Genomic DNA, 22,229 nt, shown 5'->3' with positions numbered 1-22,229 from the left:
ACAAAATTATTTATTTGGTGCATCGAGTACTTTGTGCACAGTCTTGAGAGAGCACCGAGGACAACCGTCTATACTTAATTGTCGGAATAACGCAATTTTTTTTCACGATTTTTTCAAATTTGATAGTTTTGGGCGTTAGGTAGACAGACCTAAAGTAAAAGCCTTCTAACGTCAAAAATTCCAAATTCTTCACTCTTAAAGTGAGCGTTCGTTAGTTTTTTGGATCATTTGCGTTTCTGCAAGTGTAAATGTGAGGGTTATCCAAAATTTGGCCTGCACCTTTTGTTTATTTTTTTACGTAAAAAATTCTTCCGAGAAATAAAGAATAAAGTTGGATTGCGTGAAAAATGGTTGTTTGAATTAATTCTTGGGTTTAATTCTGTGCAATTTATATAAATTTAGAGTAAGAATTAGGGGTGCATTATTTGCAATTTTCCCTCCAAATATTGAACACTTTTCCAGTATTTCATCTACGTTTGTTCTAAACTGGGATGAAATATCGATCCAATCATCGATTCAATTCACCCTCTAAATCTGCCATACGCTCTGAACAACATTAAATGCGGTGATTGTGTGTTCAAACTGGCTTATTGCATCCGTTTCTCTGTTCATACACTTTCGGTAATCAAAATTCAATAACTTATATCTTTTTCTACCCAAAAATTTCTAAGCTGAGCAAAACCCTGAGCCCGCACTGCATAGAGAAAGAGGTAGGTGTTGGTTGTAGGTGCTGCTAGTTGCTTGTTGGTACATCAAAGGATAATATTGGCCTACTTCGTGGGGTAGATCAAAAGCGGGTCTCCAAGCGTATCAGGACCCTAGACCATTATTAAATTTGGAGTATTTGTGACGCGTTCATTGCGCAAGGTGCTGTATCCAATAAATTATCTTTTGTATTGCCAAATTGAGTGTCTCTGTATCACTACAATTCACTTTCAATTGTAGACCAAAATTTCGGATAGACTGACTTGTTGTTTTCCTTAATTGTGTCTCTATAAGGTTAGTGTGTTCTATAGGTTGTTACCTACTTTTGACCAGACAACTAAAGTTGGTTTGTTATGCTTCGAGTTGGGAGTTAATGTGCAAATAATTACCCGTCCTACATTTTTCTGTTGCTTTATTCAGTTTTCACGATTCTCCCATCTTCTGATAGTCAGCCTTACTAAACTGGACACTCAAAAAAGAGTTTTTGTTTTGTCTGACAGAAAAGACTTCGTATTTTTGGTTTCAACAGTACAAGTAATTTTTTCGAATGTGTATAGGTTGCTTTTGGATACTCTCAACAGTTTCTCTGTCAAAATTTAAAAGTTGTTTTTGCAACCTTGAGGGGTATGTTGGAACATTCTGTGCCACGCACAGACTCGCACGAGCCGTCTTTTTTCCTTAAATAACAGAAAATCTTTGTCCACATTTTGGCCGAATAATTGTACATCAAAAAGAACAGGATAAGATGAGAACTCTATAACAATCGAGTTTTTTTACCACAACTACTATTAGTCTTTCAAAAAGAACAGGATAAGATGAGAACTCTATAACAATCGAGTTTTTTTTACCACAACTACTATTAGTCTTTCAAGCACAAAACTATATGTTAAAACTCAAGAATCAAATGAAATTTCTGACAATACAGCATTTCATTCTTTTGATACGATTAAAAGCCAAAATTGGATATGGATGGAAAATTGCTCATATTCTTCGAAAACTTAATCAGGATCGGTCAACACATAATTTTTTGAACCACTTGAAAACAAAGTGGCCTAAATTACAATAACCATTGGCTACAGGTTCAAGAGTATCAAAAGATCAAGCTATTAATTGTAGGAAAGCATATCAGATCTGTAAATCAAGCAATAGAGGACAGATCTGCGTTACTCATAGTAAGACACCAAAAAAGCCAAATAAAAATTGGCAAAATTCAAAAATTTTTAAAGCAGTTAACATCAAAATCAAAAAATCTATTTGCAGTATACTCGAACGTTTGAATAAAATCATTTCAGTTTAATTAGAAAGACAGCAATATCTCTTATTATCCTCAAGATCCTCTTAAAATCAATGTTGCTTTTAAAAAGCGTAGCTAAATTAGCAAAGTGATAGTAAACGATAGTAACTTTGCAAGGTGACAACAATTAGTTTCTGTTTCATACATTTGGCAAAAACATTTGGACCAAAATTTCACGAAAAAAACAACATGTCTGTCGCATTACGGCAATAAATATTTTCCTTATAAATTATTTTTGTGTAAGTATTGTTCTGAAATTTGACACTTTTAAGATAATCTTTTATTGATTCATACAGATTTGGTTTAACTAATTTCTCCTCAAAGTCGATTTTTGGTTGACATCAGAAAGAATAGAAATTTGTGAACGTATACTACAGAAATTACAGATCACAGAAACGGATTAACACCCCAGTGGATAAATCTACACAGAGACGCGCGCACGCACACTCAGATATAACCAATACACACCCACGAAAGCCAACAAACTCTGATACACAGGAACAACTCATACGCACGCACGCAAACACACGGTCACACTTGGGACAACTCCGAATGTTCATCTTGTAAGATCTTACAACATTCTGTGACAGAATCTTACAATAGGATGCATCGTCTTATAAAATTTTCTGGCATAATCTTACAAGATAAACATTCGTCTTACAAGAATCCGACAAGATAGCCATTCGTCTTAGAAGCTTACAAGATAACCGTTCGTCTCTAAAAACTCTTACAAAAAAACCGTTCGTTTTAAAAGAATCTTATAAGGTATCCATTCGTCTTAAATCCTAGAAATACTTAAGACCTCGACTTGAGGAAAAACGATTAAACGCAATCTTTGAATCTTAAAAAATTTAGCTCATTGAATTGATTATTAACACATAATTTGTTAATTATTATCAATTATTAAATTTCCCTAAAAAAATAGGATCTGTTCTAATTCGGCACCTCAGCTTAGTGGGAATATATGTTTAATTGCTCTTGAACGAAGTTCAGAGCAATTATTGTAAACATGTGTGTCTTTTTTAATGCAAATTTTTTGCTTGACAATTTTGCGCTTTTCTTCTAAAACATTCTTTTACTTCTCAAGTGACTTTTTCACGCTTTCGTTCATCATTTTTGAGTGATCTCTAGTGCTACGAAGTTGTCAATATAAAATCGGTTGGAGCATAGGAGAAGGATGATCCGCGTAGCGCAGTGGTTAGTGCGGGTGGGCATGGATCGAGGGGTTAATGGTTCGAATCCCGGTGATGTGAAACATTTTTTGCACCCATAAAGAAAAATTGATCTAGACTAAAGACCATGAATTAAATTGCCTCGCCTGTCGTTCAAGAGCAATTCTTCCGGAATTTGTCGGTTTATGTTTTATAAATGTTTATAAGGTTTTATGCTTTGTTTTTACATAGGAACGTGCTATAAACACATAATTTGTAACTTGGGGTCATAAAAAACACTGCAGGAGTGGGTGCAGAATAGATCAAAAATATATCAATGTATTGAACTAATTTATTAGTCCTTCCATCTTCAATCTACATTCGGTGATTTTCAAAGTTTGTTTTCGATTTTCTTGTCAGTCCGTCTTCAATCTACATTGGTTGATTTTCATTTTCTTAAATCAGAATTTCTTGTTTTTTTATTTCCTATTTTGTGCCGATAGGGTTGAAGTCGGTGTTGACGATTGATGTAGTGTCAGTCCAGAAGGTGGATCCTGGCTGTAACAGAAGAACACACACATGCAAACACAAACTCACACACACACACCAACACACACACGCCAACACACATACAAACACAGACACGCCAACACACACATGCAAACACGCGCACACACCAGCACACACATGCAAACACACACACGCACACACACACACACACACACACACACACACACACACGCCAACACACATGCTCACACACACACACACACACACACACACACACTCACACACCTGCACACCTACACACAGCCACATGCACATCCCACATTCATATATACGAGCCTCATTTTGATTTTTTTTTTGCTTTTTGTTAATGTATTTGAAAATACTGGAGACAGATTAGCAAAAATGTGAAAGCAGAAAGTTTAACCATTTTTTTCTGACAAAATTCTGAAAAATTTCTGCGATCGATTGAGTTTTTGAAGAGCGTTTCATTTCTACTTTTTTTCTCTGTACGCACAGGATATTGATCAGTCACAGACGTCTTATCACAAAAGTCCCCCTGGCGTATAGTTCCGCATCAACATTTAGGGTTGGAATGAACAAGTTTTGCGTTAATCAACGAGAGTCATTTATGGAAACACTTTTCAAAATATATCAACACTAAGCACATCATTAGCAGGATGTAATATACCCTCAGGATTATATCATTCTTGTCAGAAAGAAAAGGGCACCAAGTTCATTCAGCCGATTGTTTGTTTTGAAGAATTAGTTGCGGGAAGCAAGCAACTGTTTCGTGAAATGAATGGGACGAGAATCAAATTTTTCATGTTGTTGCTCGGTGAGTTCTGGGACTTGGTTGTAGATTATGTACACCAAGTCACTTGCTGTACATGAAATAAGGTTAAGTATTTGGATATAGATGGTGACAAGTGTGAGATCGATTGATTCTACTACTTTATTATTTGAGGTCTTAATCATCAAACAAACCAGACGATAGTGGATATACAAACATTGGAGACCCAGTTGCTTGTTCTTGTAGACGTACACTGCTCTGTACTAAACTAATTCATATTCTTATACGCTGGTTGAAATGATATTACGAAACTTAAACTTATCAATATGAGACGTGTCTGAATCGATTTGTAAAATCATATTGTGCTAAAATATCTTGATTTAAATGTGATTTTATGAATCGTGTTGTACCCTTGAACTTGGAAACAGCTGTATTGTTTCAATTAGAACTGTTACTTTTGTTAATTTCACATGTTTCAATACAACTTCGTTCTTGTGACATTCTAGCGAATCTTATTCGATTATCTTCTAAACAAGACATTTTGAATGCGAGCCCTTGACCAAATTCAAGGTACATCATATAAAAGCACGTTACAATCGACAATAAATTCAAAATTGTATATTTTTTTCCACCGAAGCCACGAATGTCAAATTATCAGTTGCGGATAATTAAAGGAGCATCTATTTATAAGTATCAACTAGAGACATGTGAACTGCTTTAGTTTACCTTTCTCTCTTTTACTTCCCCAGTCGAAAAATAATGGATAATTTATAAATATTTATAAATTTATTTGAAAATAATGTCCAATTTATAAACATTTATAAATTGGTAGATAATAATGCAAAATTTATAAATTTTTTAAAATTTTTCATCGAACGATTTTCAGTGTTTTCTACAATTTTTCTTTAACTCACGCAAAGGCCGCATTTCACTTGTACTTGAAGCCATTCAAAATTTATATATTCTTGTTACTATTTTCTCTAGTGTCCAAATTTTACTTGATGTTAATATGTTTGGCAAATTTGCATTTCATACGTTTGTGAAACTTTTTCAAAGATATTTCCAACTGTTAAAAATTTTATTGTAATATTTGTAGATATTCGTTGATGAAATGTTCGATCCTTTGAGCATGTTACTAGATCTAGATCTTCAGTTTTTCCCCATTATTTTCATAATCGATTAATGCACTCGATAGAAAAGGCTTGTCGAATTTTTTATTCCATTTTTATGGTCAATGCCAAAATCGATTAGTATTTAAGTTCCGTTTGAGAGGCAGAAGTAGCTAGTATAGCTAAATTAGATTAAGAAATTTATTTCTTTTAAAGAAGCCTTGTTTTTCTAATTAAAAGGTTAAAGGTTGCGAAAAGCAACGACTAGCATCCTTTCATATTTTGGGTACTGCAAGAAAGGGTGATAAAATCGAAAAAAATATCGAAGAGTCTGTAAGATATATTAGAGTTGATGACTGGCTATCATAAGTTGTTTTTTGACCACCAACTTGGAACAGTCAAAGTCTAAGTTTGTGGCACATTATGTTACGGTATTATGTTACGGTTTACATCCTAAAACTACAGTTAGCGGAGCTAAGAGTTCTTGTATTGATAAGGGAGAGTCCAATTGAACTACGAGGGGCATTCAGATACAAAGTGTGGGTAATTGTTTACAAATTGACCGAATATGTTCGAGTGGCTCTTAATGTTTTTACATTCGAATTGTTAGTGAGCCAATGAATACGAACTAAAGATTGCTAATTGAAAACAAGAGATCAACTTGAGAAAACGCAGTGTTTAATAGACTAATTGTTCCGCCCACGATTAATTGTTCACGGGTTTTTTTTTGTTCAGACAATTTTGACCGATCGATATATTCGTCGCAGAGAGTTGTGAGTGGTATCATTAGAAAGCCCGACCAGCCTAAAAATTTTTTGCAAAATTTTCGTTTTGTTTGAATTTCATTTTTTCCACAGAGTTTTTGAGAATTGAACCTTTGTGAACATTTGGCTGAATTTCGTTCTTATTGATCACATTTTCCGTAGTTTTACGCAAGTTTTGTGCATTTTGCTTTAAAAAAATGATTAAATTGGTAACGATAGTGTTGATGATTTTACCTCTAAAAACAAATGAGTATTGTTGAACTGATTAACCTATTCCTTTGGCCAACATTTTTGCTAAATTATACAAATATTTTCAAAGTTTTTCAAAATCATAAAAATTGAAGACACAATCTTCGTTATCTCGAATGAAAGCTAGTTTTTCCTGTGGACCATTTGAGATTGCTCTCGAATTAAAATTTTTCCGTTTTTTGGTAATTTAACTCGATAATTGTGAAAAATCCAAAATTTAACTTTTGGTAATATTGAATTTCTTGTCAAAGTATCCATATTCATAGTATTCGGAACAATTACGTGCTCCTAATAGACAAAAAGCAATAGCAAATCTAGTTTTTGGCGTCGTGTTTTTTCTTAAAGTCCAAAAAAATTTGATTGTTTTCAGTCGGTGTTTTTTAAAATCATTTTTGCATTTTTTTAATTTTCGTACGTTAATTCTTACGTCAATTCAAATTAGCCGCAATTTTCTAACGTCAATTCAAATTATGGTGCAATAATAACAGATCTAATTGGCTTCCTAAGATTTTCAAGAAAAACTATCAAGTTTTTTAGTAGAAAGTGATGGTCGTTTTGACTTTTAAAATTACATATGTTTTAAATCTAACAATGGATTATTGCTCAATGCAGTTTTTCTCTTTTTTGGCCTGCTTGTAGCTTAAGTTAATGAAAAACATGTCGCATTGTGTTTCTAAAGAATCAAAACTTAATATTTAATGCGGTTTTACATTTTAAGTAAGGGTTTTATTTCATTGAAACTACTATTTTTGACAAATTTTTTAAATTTTTCTACTTTTCCATCACTGAGGTTCTTTTTTGTCACATTATTGACAGGTCAAATATACCATTTTTGGCTTGAAAAATACGGCTCAATCGGTGTTTTTTAATGGAGTTTTTTTAAAATTATTTCGTTGTTTAGCGTTCTTCTGTAGTCGTTTGAGATATTCTGGATAATTGTGCATCTTAGCGGATTACTGTGGATGAACAGAGGAACCTACGTACTAATTTCAGTTGATCTTTGAAGCTTTTGTTGTGGACTTCAAAATCAAACGTTTTAAAGAAGTATATATACAGACGTTTTTTTGCAATCTGTCAACCTTTTATGATTACCTGATAACTAGTCTCAAAAATTACAGGTTGCATATCAACTTATTGGCTTTCAAAAAATGCAGAAATGAAAAAATCTAAAGTTTTTAGTGCATCGCTTGTTGTTTCAACGGCCTCGATACCAGTTTTGTCGGATTCGATGATAATTTTTTGCAACGTAGTTTTTTGAATGCTGATTTTTGTCTATTTATATTTTTTTGTTGACGCAGGAGATATTATGAAATTTGACAGATCGCTGTGGTTTTTTGAGAAAGAAATGAATATTTTGATTGGTTTCAGTTGCTAGTAATGTCTTTGTGTCTTTGAATTTCATTTTTTTCGAAAAATAAAAAAAATCAATTTTTCCCTTTTTGCTTTTTTATTAATATTGGTCACCTAGTCTCATTATTCAGAGGTCACATGTCTCATCGTTGGTATTCAAAGAAGACACAGTTGATTGTTTCGTTTTTTTATTCGGAATGGATTATTGTCTTAACGGCTTGACGCCGTTTACTTGCTAAATTTAATGCCTTTTTTGTCTCAATATGTCGATTGTTTCTTTTTTTTTAGAATTACGATGTATTCTGAATAATGACAGGTTTCAAAGCATTATCATTGCGATATGAATGAACAGACCCCTATTTTAAGATTTCATTTGATATCTAACGGTTCTCATTATTTGAAATTATTTGTTTTCACGAAAAGAATTAAGGTGATTTTTTTAAAAACTTTGTCGTTTTTGTTCTTTTTTGTCTACTTATCGGCAATTCTCATCAAGAATTGGTCCCATGTTTTTTGCTAGTAATGAGGAAACGAATTTCTGTTTTTGAGTTTTGTTTGACACTTTTGACTTCGCTATTATGTGAGTTTTTTTTTCAAAAAAAAATTTGACAACAACAAACATTTGACAACAACAAACATGAAATAACAACAACAAACATTCACTCCAAAACATTGAGTTTTGGAGTAAAAATTGTTGTTGTTATTTCATTTTCTTGTTTGTCTTCTCTCGTGGTCTTAATAATGGCAGGTCCCACTAATGTGGCATTATTCGCTTTACTAAGTGATGTAGATTTAAGTATTTTTTTAAATCATACACCAATTATTTTCGATCAATTTGTGAGGTTTTCTCTCTCTTCCTAATTTGGTAGATATCAAGCCAAACTCGTGGATAAGTGGGGTCGGAACATTACGTGGCACCTTATCGAGCCTCCTTGTTCTTTTGACAAAAGAAAATCAATCACAGTTCCAATGATCTTAGTCTATTAGTACCATTATTTTTGGCCGATTTATTACTCAAGGACTTTGGTGAGACGAAAAGGGAATTTGACAAAAATCTTGAGAGATAGATGAGAATTGGATGAAAACACTGAAGTTTGAATTGATAACCATATATGTATCAGCCCAAAAAGATTGATGGTTTGGAGACTAGGAGTTTTGTCACTTTCAACCGCAACTTGATTTTTGAAATATCAATTGAAACAAAAAGTTTTGGTTTTAAATTGAAGATGCTCTTTTATTTGTTTAGTATCACCCATCTACCGTCGGTTTAATTTTATTTTATTGCGAATTGATACCTTCAATCAACTCTATTTTTCACCATGGAATATGTTGGAACTTTCCACACCAAGCACAAACTCATAGGAGTGTTGTTGTTGTTTTTGTTGTTTTTCCTGTACCCACAAGGCTTATTTAGCTGCCGCAACTCCGTTCATTTACTTTGTGTAAATTTGTTTGTAAATGTTTCATATATCATCAATTTGAAACATTTTCAACTCAGGTTTCCTCTGAAGCTCATATATAGCTCTACGTTTTGATTTATCAATTAAAACGACACAAACAGCGTCAGCTTAAGCCGTCTTTTATCTTCTTTTAATCTCATAATTATTCCCATGTAGCTTTTCCCAAATATGCCTCGATAAAGCAGTTTCCAAGCCCTGGAGAAAACTGACGAGCAGAAAACTCTGGTGTTTTTTGTTGTCCAATTTGCAAACCTGTTCATGTTGTCCGATCTCAATATCGTACCTTATGGTGCCGTCATCGTACTACCAAATTTTTAATTGATTTTTTAATGAACATTTTCTAACGGTTTTTTCTTCCAGATCAAAAACAGCTTATACATGGGTACATAGAATACTAATAGCGGTGATTAATTAATGTTTTGTGTGTTTCAGACATGGAATAACTTTTGACAGGCGTGTTCAATTGATCTCGACTCCAACAGTTTACATATTGGCCCATTGTTAATCTATCTTTTGAACAAATAAAACATGTCCAATTCACCATCCACGCAGTTTGGTTAAAACTTAGCTCTGTTCCTTACATTTATCATCCTCTTGTCCTTTACTAACTTTCTTTGCCTTCAGTTCACTTTCTTGTTGCCGTTACAACTGATTGTGGACAGCCAGCCTTTGTTTATTCTTATTTTCGCTTGTTATCCTTTATTTTATTCGTTGTTACCGAGTTATGAGTTATGAATGACATGGGAATGAGTTGAGTTGTATGAGAAGTAGAAGAAGAGAGTGGTGAGCGAGTGGAGCTGAGCTGCAGTCGACTGCTGCTGACGTCATCAGAGGGAATGAAGTAAGAGCCACTCACTTAAAATATAACACTCACGTGCACATTTTAAAATGCCGAAAGTCTGCAGTGCCAGAAGTTAACATGCCAGAAGTTGCTACTTAGCTAGAAGTTGACTTTCGTCATTTCAAAACGTGCGGGTTTCGTGTTTTAAGTATGGTTAAGTGACTCTGCAGAAGTCACTTCGAAATTCTGACTTAATATCTCGAACAGCTTCGCGCTTCGCGATTCTCGATAAGTTCTCAGTGACCTCAAGCAGAGTGTCACTTAACCATTACATAAAACTTATATTAAAATTAAGGTTATAATTTACACTCAAATAATTTTGTCGTTGCATAAAAATGGGCTTTTTACCGCGTTTATTAACTATCGAATACGCGCTATGGTTCAATTTCTGGGGGTATTAATTTGGAAGGCTATTTGCGTTCTTACTTGTTTTCCATCAAACTTTATTTTGCAGCAGGATTATTGTCTGTGGGATACTATCCACTTTGTGCAGTTTTCTCTCCCCCCCTCTCTCTCTCTCTCTCTCTCTCTCCTCTCTCTCTCTCTCTCTCTCTCTCTCTGTGTGTGTGTGTGTGTGTGTGTGTTGTGTGTGTGTGTGTGTGTGTGTGTGTGTGTATAAATATATATATTATATATATATATATATATATATATTATATATATATATATATATATATATATATATATATAGGTATATATATATATATATATATATATATATGAATTGAGCCTGCATTCGCCGCCAACGGGACTTCAATTTAGTTTGCTAATGTTGCAAGGCACCAAAAATTAAACTCAAAGTGGGCAAAAATTCCTAAATAAAAAAAGTTTCATGAAAGTTCGTAGAATCAGATCCAGAAAATCATTATTTCAACCTTGTAACGGCTTTAAAAAACTTTAAATTTCATTCGTCAAAAATTGATGCAAACGTCAATAGATCAACCTAAGCAACAAATTAAAAGAAATCACAAATTAAGAATAAAAAGCCGGAAACGTTCAAAAAATGAAGATAATTTTTAAAACAAACAAAGAAAACAATTAAGCCAAGAAAACATTTAGCTTTAGACTTAAAGAATTGAATAGGTTCATTTGTTTCTCCAGGAAAGGCTTGAGACTGTCAGTATCCAGATTTTATAATACGACTACAACAGGAACGACAAATTTAGGCAAAAGTTAAAAGTTCAAACAAATTTTGCGAGAAAACGGTGTCAAAGCCGTTAGAAATCATAAACTATTCACTGAAACCATAGATGTTCAATTGCGCCTTTTCCCAGGGCCGTCGTTGTGATATGTGTTCTGTCTTTAGCGTAAAAATATTCAAAGCCATTTAAGGCAAATGTACGAAAATACAAAAAATACGGGCCAGTTCACAAAGAAATGGAAAGTCATAATCTCAAAGACAAAAACAATTTCTGAAGACATAAGACGCCGTGGAGATAACCTGCAAGTTAAAAAAAATAGGATAAAAATTTGGCAAAACCTCTTGTTCTTGAAATAGATACATTTGAAAGTCATAAATCAATAAACTATAAATTAAAAAATTAAATTGATAAGCATCTACTGTAATTTTCTCAATTGTACGCGAATGGCATGTCATTAGTAAGACGAGGTCCTAGGAATACAAAATAAGAACAAATAATAAACCCAAATTAAAAAAATCAACATTTTTTTGCAAATAAATTGTTTATGAAGCCAAATAAATTTGAACTGATCACTGAATATTTGATATATGATTCTTGAGCCTCATGTGTACAAAGCGATCTGTCGTTAAATGGGCAAGAAAAGTTGTCGATGTTAGCAAAAAAATCAATGCATGAAATATAGTTGATGAATTTTTGATCATTGTCAGGGTTAATTTGTTAAATTTGACAAATATTTTATTCCGGAACACTCTCATAGCAAACGAAATTAAAACCAGACTCCAAAAATTTTTGGAGTTCAAGAGGATTGTGTCATTAAGTGCTATTGAACGTAGTGCATAGCAATTTTTGTAAACGTGTGTGTCTTTTTTATGCAAAATTGTTGCTCGACCGTTTTGACTTTTCGAGTGACTTTTACGCCCGTTACTTTGTGTTTCCCGTGAACTAAAATTCTCTCTCAGTCACAATTTCAAGCAGCTGAACTCAATTGTCGGCAATTTAATACTAAAAGTCAAATGAAAAGTGCGCCGAAACTGGTGTCATTTTCTACTTTAAATCTTAATAGTGGTATATGTTAACCTCTAATGTGGTTATTTGAAGCCCACTATAGAACTTCTTAGTCCCATTTAGGCTCCCCCCCCCGACTGAAGCAGGCTGCAATTGATTAGAGCTCCCACTAGTCGTTCAAGAGCAATTCTTCCGACGTTTAGTCGGTTATGTTTATTTTTTAAGTTTGTACTGCCGGCTATTTTGAACAAAATATTCTATAGATCTGCATTACTGATTGAAAAAAGGCTGAATTTTGAATGGTTTCACCAAATTGTCAGCAAAAATTTTGAAGCAAACTATTCAGCACCATTATTATGTCTTTTAATTTAAAGCCATTAACACTTTTGTGAAGAGACTTATTTTCAAGTAAATTTGACAAAAATGAGCAAAAACAATACGGAAAATGTGAACAAAAGCAACCGAAATAGGTCAGATGTTCACAAAACTTTGAACCTCGATGGCTCCGTCTATTAATCGAAATTCCAAAAATCGTTTTTTTTCTATTTTCTACGCTGAATGGGCTTTTTGATGATACCACTCACAACTCTTTACGATCAAAATATCGATCGGCCAAAATTGACTGAACAAAAAAACAGTTTGTGTATATAGTGCCTCACCCACCAATGTGGATCAAAACAATTACTCTTCAACAATAGACAAATTGTTTAGTAAATATTTCCTTGGTTGAGCGGCCAGTATCATTTTTATCATTCTGATAATCAGTTAAATGCTATACAGAGATGGACAGCCCCCTAATTGAACCGGGCCTAATCTGGAAATTGTCGATAAAATTTATAATGATAACGCACACAAAACAGCAGTTTGAATTTGTTCCTTTGTTCTTTTCATTCAATTCAAACTTGTAAATTCCCGATTAAATATTTAAATACCAATTGATATGAATCAAATCATTTGAAATTTTAAAATTTTAATTGTAATGATAATTCATATTTGGTTGATTGTTCGTTTACGTAAAGTTTGCGTCTGTAAAACCTGATTTTGGCAAAATGCTTGGTTGACAAATCTGGAAATACTTGCGAATTGTTGCATCGTTTGGCGAGATTCTGCAATACTAACATATTGATGTACCAGTGTGTGACAATACCTGTTGATCATTTGTTCAGTCATTTTTCTGATTGATTATAAAAGCGATGCTATACATTGTACAAAAGAAATAAAATTCATTGTAACTAGTCTCGAACTACAATCCCGTACTTTGGTATGTCAATATGATTGAAATAACTTGAATCGTAACCTGTCCGAAGGAACCGCTTCGGGATTGAACAGGTTGTTTGCGAATAATCCGATCAGGATAGAAACCGGCATCAACATTAAACTGATTGACTGTTTTTAGCAATAATAGAACAAAACTACAAAAGTTCCTTTGTTTCAACAGCACAGCAAAGCAGAGATTAATTCAAAAACAAGACAGGTACATTCTAAACACGCACACATGCCGCATACCGTGGTATACATACGTTAAATTTACAGTTTTTGTTTACCTTTAAAACTATGAGCTCTCTAAGCGTCAAATTATGTATCAAGCCAGTATGCCAATTTTTTATGAGTTCTGAATAATTTTGTTTGTGAATTTGACTGGTAAATAATAATGCACACGAGTTTTAACATTTATCAATTTTCACAGCGTTTACAAACACACTTCATATTATTTTACAAACAAAATTTGTTCAAACGTCTGTGCATTCAAATAACTTTTTTGTCATAAATTGTTATAGAGAATTCAAGCCTTGTTCATAAATATCAAGCTTCTGCGCGCACATTTGAAAAGGTTTTACGGAATAATTGCTGAACAAGGCAAGAACAATGTTGGAAGACCGCCTCGCCGACGATGAGCTGAAAAATCGGTTCTCGTATCGACTTGATTATGAACCGCCTCCGAAAGGCATTTTTGTTACTCAAATTGGCCATTTATACGACTGTGAAGAGGCTGAAACGGGCAAAGACAAAAATGGGCGACCTCTAATCCAATACCCAGTTGTCGATGAGAAAGGTGAAAATTTACTTCGGAGCGGCGTCCGAACAAAACAGAAAACTCTATTGATTCGGGAACAAAAAGTTGTTGACAAAATATCTGCGGAGTTAACTGAGAAACGCGATATTTTTGAAAAACGTATGGAAAGTATTACCAAACGGAAAGAGGCTCTTAAGGAAAAACAGGAAACACTGCGTGCCAAAATCTCAACTGATCAAAGATATATTGAAGAACAGAACGCAAAACGAGACCGTGCTGTAGAAAAGTTCAAAACTGAACGACGAACAAACGAGCGCTTAGCAGTTCAGCAAAGTGAATTAAGCAAAGAATTGGACGGTTTGAAGAAACGAAATCGGGAGTTGAGAGCCCAAATTAAGGAGCACAAACCATATAACGACTTTATGATGAAAACCATTGACAATCTTCCCGATAAATTTATAGAAGCGAGTGACAATAAAGTTACGGCACTTATGATGCGGTATTCAACATTAGAAGATACAAACAAAGACCTAGTGAGCCGTATGAGTGGGTTATCTGACGAAGTGAGCTCGGAACAGAAACGACTCGAGCTTATGAAGACGAAACATTCCGAAGATCAGCTTGAAAATTTGATGGAGTTGAAAAAGTCGCGAGAAGTTTTGGAACGGCTGAAAGATCGAAACCAAGAAAAACAACAGCAGATATTTTTCGCCAAAAACAGATTTCGGCAGGAAAATCAAGAAAAAGGACAAACGTTGCTGTCGCTGAGGAATTTAGCGGAAAAGTGTCGGTTTAACTTCCGAACTAATAAGCCGATCGCAATGCCAATTGAGGATGAGAACGACTTCGACACGATGTTGTATCGAATTGAGAGTTACGTGAATGACCACAAAGACCTCGTGCAATGGTCTGGAGGACAGGCAGGTAGCGCATTTGGAGCTAACAGTTCCTTTGCCAGACCACAAACTACCGCCAGAGATTAGACTGGAGAAAACAGCTGAATTTATATTTTGCAACTACATTTACAAAGCTGAAAAGTCAATCAATTTTCTAAAGAGTTTTTGGGCTTGCAACAATTTTTTGCAACCACTTGCAAGAAATAGCTCAGATACCTGCTAACGTGCAGCCATGTTGCAATGATGTTATGTAAATCCTATAACGAAACACCAGTGCGATATAATAATATAAGGTGGGGATATTTGCGGGGGTCTTTGTATGTACTCTGTATTTAATCAGTGTTTGCTATGCTGGTGCTGTTTCTAAACTTATACACAACGTAGCATTTAATGGAACGTTGGAGGGGAATTCGAATGTTATTTACAGTTCCCGGTACTAGTTGCGATACTTTGAACTGCCATGTGTTCGCAACCGTTATGCTATTCTGTGTCCGCACAGAATTCCACACGAAGCTGTTGAAGGCGACTAATTATGAACATGAATTAAGATTCTGATGGTTTCCAGTCTTTGTTCATCTTGCACGTGCCAATTATCTTCTTACTGTTGCATATACCTCAATATGTACAGCTGGAATAACCCAACAAATAGGAAGCAAACAATGATACTGCGGTTTGGAAAGCCACGTGTACTAAGGAAAAACACTCTCGTGGTAAATCGACCACTTTAGGTTGACAGTTCAATTGATCTTGCACAGACGTTTTATTTTTTTTCAAAACTCTTTCTATTTTCGCGATCCAGTTGTCCTGCTGAATGATGCGTTCAAGATCCTGTATGACGCCTTTTAGAATGTGCGCATCGGCGATACAGGATAATAATCACGTTCCGTGCGTCAATTATCACAGGTTTTTTTTTGAAAAAACAAAACAGTTACGGAGGCTTTCTGCAGTCAAGTGTTGGCTCTTAGACATCCGTCTTTGTCCAATACAGGATTGAAATAAATAATAAAAGTTCTATCAGAAATTGACAGACAATTCTTGACAGACATTTCATTTCTCGACCAAAACTCTGACTTTGTGAAGCAATGAAAATCAACTTTTCTTTTTCGATTAAAAGTTGGTAAGGTTCAAGTTTTTCCCATGTACATTTCCTATGTTTTTGAGGAAAACACCATCCCACGGATACAATATTTTGGATTTCAGTCCACGTCGAAAAGCGGGAAGTTTATAAGAACCTGTCTAGTTTCACCAATTTTTTATGTTTTCTTTGCACGACGAATTGTTGTACAATGATTTTGCGAGGAATTTTCGGGCCAGTGTCCTCCTTGTTTGGAGAAATTGCGGTCCCCTCCGCCATGGTCTCAACATATGGGAGTGCATTGCCAACTCGTTGTTGCCAGGGTTTTTGGATTTTGCTACAAACCTCTATTATGTGTTGCTCGTTCCCTTGTGACTTTTCGCCAAATAATTGTTTAAAAAATTTCGTGTCCCAACTCTCAATTGTTTTCCCGCTGAACCACCGTGCTCTCTGTCCAATGAATTACTTTTTTTGGTTGTATGTGCATTTACTTTTTATTGAGTGATCTGAGTCGGTTTACGTAAAGTGCTGCTTGCAATTCAAATTTTGGTATTGTTTGCGCTTTTAGTGAGTGGACTCAATACTTACCCATAAAAAAGATACAGAAATTGCTTCTTAATTGTGAATTTCAGATAAGCCACGACAGCGGTGGCAGCATTTGATGCATCTGATAATACGTTGTACTCAGAATTTTGACGATATTTTTTGAAGTAAAGCGTCGGTACTATTTTTTGATTGCCATTTTTGAATTCACCCGATCAAACAGAGGACTTAAGAGATCATCAGGCAGTGGTTGATCCCATTTTTGACTCTTTCGACAAGTTTTCTGTAAAAAAACTTTTGCTCTTTAATTAACGGCGCATTTATTCTGATGGAATCGTATATTTTAAAAACAATACTCAATAGACGTCTTTGTGTCACGTCTTGAACACCATATGACCCAGATTTTGGCTGTTCGAATCCTATGTCGTGTTTTCAGGGCAACAACAACATGCCTATTGTTTTGTCAGAGAAATCATCTTGTTAAATTTTTCTACTTGGAGCAACTGAGTGATCCGCTGGAACGGTACAACAATCTTCTGCTTAAATTGAGCACCACTTTGTGAGATTAAATTTCACCAGCGGTATCCCGTCTCGAAGTTTTCCTACAGATTGCATTTTTTTCAGAGAGTAAACTAGTTCATCAACGTGAAAAAGCTCGACCATGAGCTCCAGAAATTGCTCGGAGTTATCAACTGCTGTTTCCATGAGAGCAAAATCGGCACACGCCGGTGGGTCCTGTATGTCCAAAATCTAGCTTTTCTCCCACAAAAATTCAACTTCCGGTAAAACTTAGTGTTGCATAAGCATACTCTAAATGTCTGCCTGTAAGACATGTTTTTCTCTAAACTATATTAGAACTCCTACAAAATCTTGACGTATCGGGTCAGGCCAGAACAAAATAATTTAGGCTTACACTGCCACATTTGGAATCAGCTTTTGGAAATCGTGTGTTCCGGTTTATTGAGGTAGGTGATACCGTAGTGTGACATTGTTGCCCATAACTCTATTATGGCAAACTTCTTTAAAACGTGCATGTCGCTGAAACTCTCTCAATAATTATTCACATGATTTAGAGCAAATTCTCAATTGTTTGCTAAAGAAGCACTTCCTTTCTAAAGAAGGCCTGTTTTGTAGCAACCAGTTTCTTTGTGAAACGTGTCTTGCAGAATTTTGATTTATTTTCTTTCGCAATATCTAAGATCATTCTGGTCGTTGTCTTAATTGTTAGAAAGCAGAGTTTTTGTAGTAATTGGGTCTCTTTGACCTATAATCTCATGCTCTATATATGAGGAAGTATTGCCTGATTTTAGTTTCGCCTACGAATGGAATTAAAATCAATCAGGCTGTTGCCTTGTTGTATATCCCGCAGAAAGACGTCCATTTAAGTCTTCTATTTTTTGAAAATGTGACGAAATTGGTTTGGGTGATTGTTGGAAGTACTTCCGTCAACGTCCAACCAACAACCACTTCTTTGCGATGCATTGTTGTTTGCTAGAACCCGGACGATACTTGCTTGAATCATATTTTGTTAGCCCGGTCCAATACTGCAGCGACCTCAATGTCAGGCAATTTTGGCAGATTACAACTTGATAAATGAGGATACTGTTTTGCAAAATCAGCATGCTAAGAGGAAAGTTGAGGCATTTTTTGTTTCGCTGTAGTCTGCAAATTTTAATTTTTTTTGAACGTTGAATCGATGGTTTGAGTATTATTTGGTTATTAGCCAGATGGAACTGGGCAGATCATCTAGGATTACGTAAGTCCAAATTGAGTTTTTCCACAGCTAATGGCTACTGGTACGCACTTGAAAAAAGTGCATTTAAACTACAGTTATATGCATTGATGTGACTGGTAGAAAAGATCTATTGTCTGAACCGTCGAAACGGAAATTTTTATTTGATAACGATTCCGCTGAGCGATGATCTTTGCGAAGAGAGTTAAAATACAAGTTTAAGTCGTGCACAAGTTGGCGCCTTTAGCTGACGTGTTCTTAACAGTTTTACACGTAAAGAGGGGATGTAATGCTTAGTTAAAATGGCAGTTGAGCCGGATAAACTGCTGGTCCCGGAAGTTATTTGATTGTTCCTTTCAATCTTAAAAGATGACAGCTTCTTGTCAAGATTTTAATGTATCGGTTTCAATTGTTGATATAGTTGGCAAGCTTGAACAAATCAAGATCAGAATTTGGTTCCTAATGACGGGTGGTTCAAAGTTTTGTGGCCGTTGGATCAAATTTTCCACAATCGGACGCTTGTTTTTGAGCTGATCGCACCAATCATTTGGGACAACCTCTTAGAGGTTTCCGTCAAAATTCAAATATCGGTTTGCTTTATTGCTGTTTCCGTCACAATTCCTTAAAAATGGACCATCTTTTGAGCTCATGTCATTGATGAAACAAGAATTTCCGATAAAGATTTTTCCGAACCAAACAAGCAAATTGATAACATTTCCAACAGAATGTCCGATATCCATTTTTAGAAGGAAATGTGTATATGGACTCGTCATTTGGCAATAGGCACAGTCATTACTGAATCCGCTATTCCTCTGATGGCTCCAATCTATTTCTGCTGATGTTCGTCACCACGATATCAAAAGCGAGTGGCTTGGGAATGCTTGACTCGTAGGCATTACCACCTGTTCTCAAGGTATTGCCACCGGAAACACTTGTAACTATATATCCACTGATATCTGCCCTTAAGGCGTTGTTTGAACGGTGGGCCAGCTTACCAGTCCCCAAGGTATTGCCGCAAAAAACATCTGTCACAGTTACTTGGGTTACATTCATAGCTGTCCGTAAGGCATCATCTGAATGTAGATCCAGCATACTTTTCCTCAAAGTATTGCCGCCTGAAGTATCTCTAATTGGTTTTCCACTGATACCTGTCCCCGGAAAATCAAATGAATGTGGAGCCAGCATAGATGTCCCAAAGGTACTGGCGACAGAAACACATCAAACTTGATTATAACTTGTAATAGTCCCCACAGAGTCTGCATGTTTAGGTCTCATGCTTCAATAGGCTTCAATAGAAATTCTGTCACTCCGCCTGATGCAGTTTTCGCTGCTGTTTTGTCCTTGTTGCTTGTGGTCTTGGCGTTGTTCCTCTTAGCTGGTTTGCAAGAAAATATTTATTGTCTCTTCTCTATAGCTAATTACTGTCTGTTGATGCATGACAATAGGGATTTGAGCGATCTCTCTTTGTATTATCAGTTGTATATACCGTTGATGTTTGATGACTGCTTGAACATGTGCACTTTGTTTGAGTCTTGTTGAATTATTTTGATAAATTGAAGCCTGAAAACTATACTTATCATTTTGACTTTGGCTAGATGATATTTTGTTTCCTGAGAGTACCGTTAACTTCATTAGCTTTCCCAGTGATCTGCCAATTTCGTCGTGACAAATTTGCAGCTCTCCGAGCAGTAAGTCAATCCGTGAAGGGTTTATATCGTTTTTGCTCCTATTTTTGTTCATCACAGTCGTCAGATTTTTTATAAGGTAGCTGTCAACATCACAGCGCGTTCCATATTGTTAGCGTCAAAAAGTTCTTGAAAGTTATTGAGTCCAGCAATGTGAAATCTTTTTCCACTAATATTTGCTCGTGCCCATGCGATGGGTGATAAATGTTTTCTACTTGGCTTTTCGGTTGATTGACGTCTCGTCGTCTAGGCTGGGCGCTGTTCTTCGTTCTGTTGTCTCAGTCAACAAAATTTGATAACGAAACACTTTTGCGATCTAATAATATAGGGTAGGGTACAGATGCGCGTTGCTTTTTATATACTCTGCATATAATCAGTGTTTGCTACGCTGGCTGGGGTTTTCAGCCTATACACAAAGTAGCATTCAATTGTACGCTGGAGGGCGATTCGAAAGCTACTTAAAGAAACTCCCGGTGTTAGGTGCAATACTTTGATTTTTCTATGTGTTAACTACTCTGAGGCTATTCTGTGTTTCACGCAGAGTTCCATACTAGGATGTTGAAATCGACCGTTTTTGAACATGAATTAGGATTTTATTGATTCCGGTCTTTCTTCATTTTGCACGTGCAAATTATCTCTTTTCTGGACAGTTGTCTTATCGAGTGACACTAGTTTTCATGACCTTTGTGTGCATTCACGTTTTACCCAACTTCACTGCACCTTCTATTTAGAAACCTTGTAAGCAAACCATTGCATCAAGTAGCCTAAGTGGAACAACTACTGCTCATGTAATTGAAGTTGCTGGAAAACATTGTTAATAATTGTAGTAAATTTTTTCACGAACCACTTGCACGAAATTTGTCACTAAACAGGCAGTTGCTGGTTGTCCAAAACAGAAAATCACTATCACTTTTTTATATATAAGATTCAGTTAACACACTATAAATTTACGAAGTAAAAAATCAATGTTTGATTTAAAATCTACAGCATCTTATTGCAAATTGTTGGCAAATTTTTTCACACCGCTGATCTCCTGCCAGTGCTCTGGGCTACGCGTGATTTCGATTTAAAATACAATTCCAACATACCAGATATTCTGATCTCAAACATGGATGAAACTCCATCAAGATGAAAGTTGTTTCAAACTGTGATGTCATTCGGTAGCTCCTTTTTGATTGAGTTTGCATTTGAGTTAAAAAATATTGAATTACTTCTGAACTCTTGAATAACTTTCCATTTAATGTGGAGAGTTGATAGAGTTTGTCCTTTTGGCATCCGCGTTTTCTGTTAGTTAGCTTTACGTTTTTAGTCTCAATCACTAGCATATGAGGGAAGTTGTATTAAAAGTTTGCATCAAACCTTTGCTAACATCTGAGAACAATTATGAAAAACAATATCAAACAATTTTTCCAATTTCATAGACTTTTTGTAAAAGCTTTGAAAAATAGATCTTGAATAAAAAATAAGTGAGGTGTTAGTTGAAAATAATTGCTTTATTTCTCTTCAGGGGTTCATGTCAGATAAAAACAAAGTACTTGTTGGATGCAACCAGTAATTTTTGTTGTCTTGAATTTCGAGATTTAAAAAATTCATTGCATTGCCTACATTCCGTATATTGGTGTCAATTTTTTGGAAAAAAAATTAAATCTGCACGTCATTTATCGTATAACAAAAACAGCAATGTGATACTAGATGACAGTTTTAGCCTTATTACTACCGGTAAGGATAAGTTCAATCTTGATGTGTTTGTGGACATGGAAATTATACCTTTCAAAGAATTGATCACCCACTACAATTGATCAAAAAATAAATTAATCGATGAAGTTAATGTTGCACTTACAGAAAGATTGGAGTCTCCTAGTTAAAAATTTATACAGCTAAGATGAATGAGTTAATAAGTACAACTCTCTCGTG

General features: G+C 35.2%; 2 protein-coding genes across 3 annotated transcripts in view; both read left to right on the top strand.

The window, feature by feature from the left end:
- The first annotated feature begins 980 nt into the window (after positions 1-980).
- LOC142340248 (beta-1,3-galactosyltransferase 5-like) overlaps positions 981-22,229 on the top strand; it is a 36,816-nt gene continuing 15,567 nt past the window's right edge. Inside the window, exons 1-2 of one of the 2 annotated variants that reach the window (XM_075390815.1) lie at positions 981-999; positions 9,815-10,223. In XM_075390815.1, the coding sequence (XP_075246930.1) occupies positions 10,219-10,223 (5 nt within the window). In that variant the 5' untranslated portion in view covers positions 981-999; positions 9,815-10,218. Of the gene's footprint in view, positions 1,000-4,724; positions 5,021-9,814; positions 10,224-22,229 lie in introns of those variants that run through there. The other variant, XM_075390807.1, reaches the window with a different exon arrangement.
- LOC142340240 (uncharacterized) lies at positions 13,738-15,439 on the top strand. The gene has a single exon (XM_075390765.1). It carries the CDS (start codon positions 14,237-14,239, stop codon positions 15,365-15,367), a length of 1,131 nt encoding a protein of 376 aa, XP_075246880.1. The 5' UTR covers positions 13,738-14,236; the 3' UTR covers positions 15,368-15,439.

This window comes from Convolutriloba macropyga, chromosome 1, assembly GCF_964194025.1.
Source record: "Convolutriloba macropyga chromosome 1, txConMacr16.3, whole genome shotgun sequence".
Lineage (NCBI taxonomy): Eukaryota > Metazoa > Xenacoelomorpha > Acoela > Convolutidae > Convolutriloba > Convolutriloba macropyga.
This window is presented reverse-complemented; position numbering and strand designations above follow the sequence as displayed.

Excerpts from the sequence above, each read along its gene's own strand:
- LOC142340240 (XM_075390765.1), top strand. The coding sequence starts at position 14,237 with ATGTTGGAAGACCGCCTCGCCGACGATGAGCTGAAAAATCGGTTCTCG.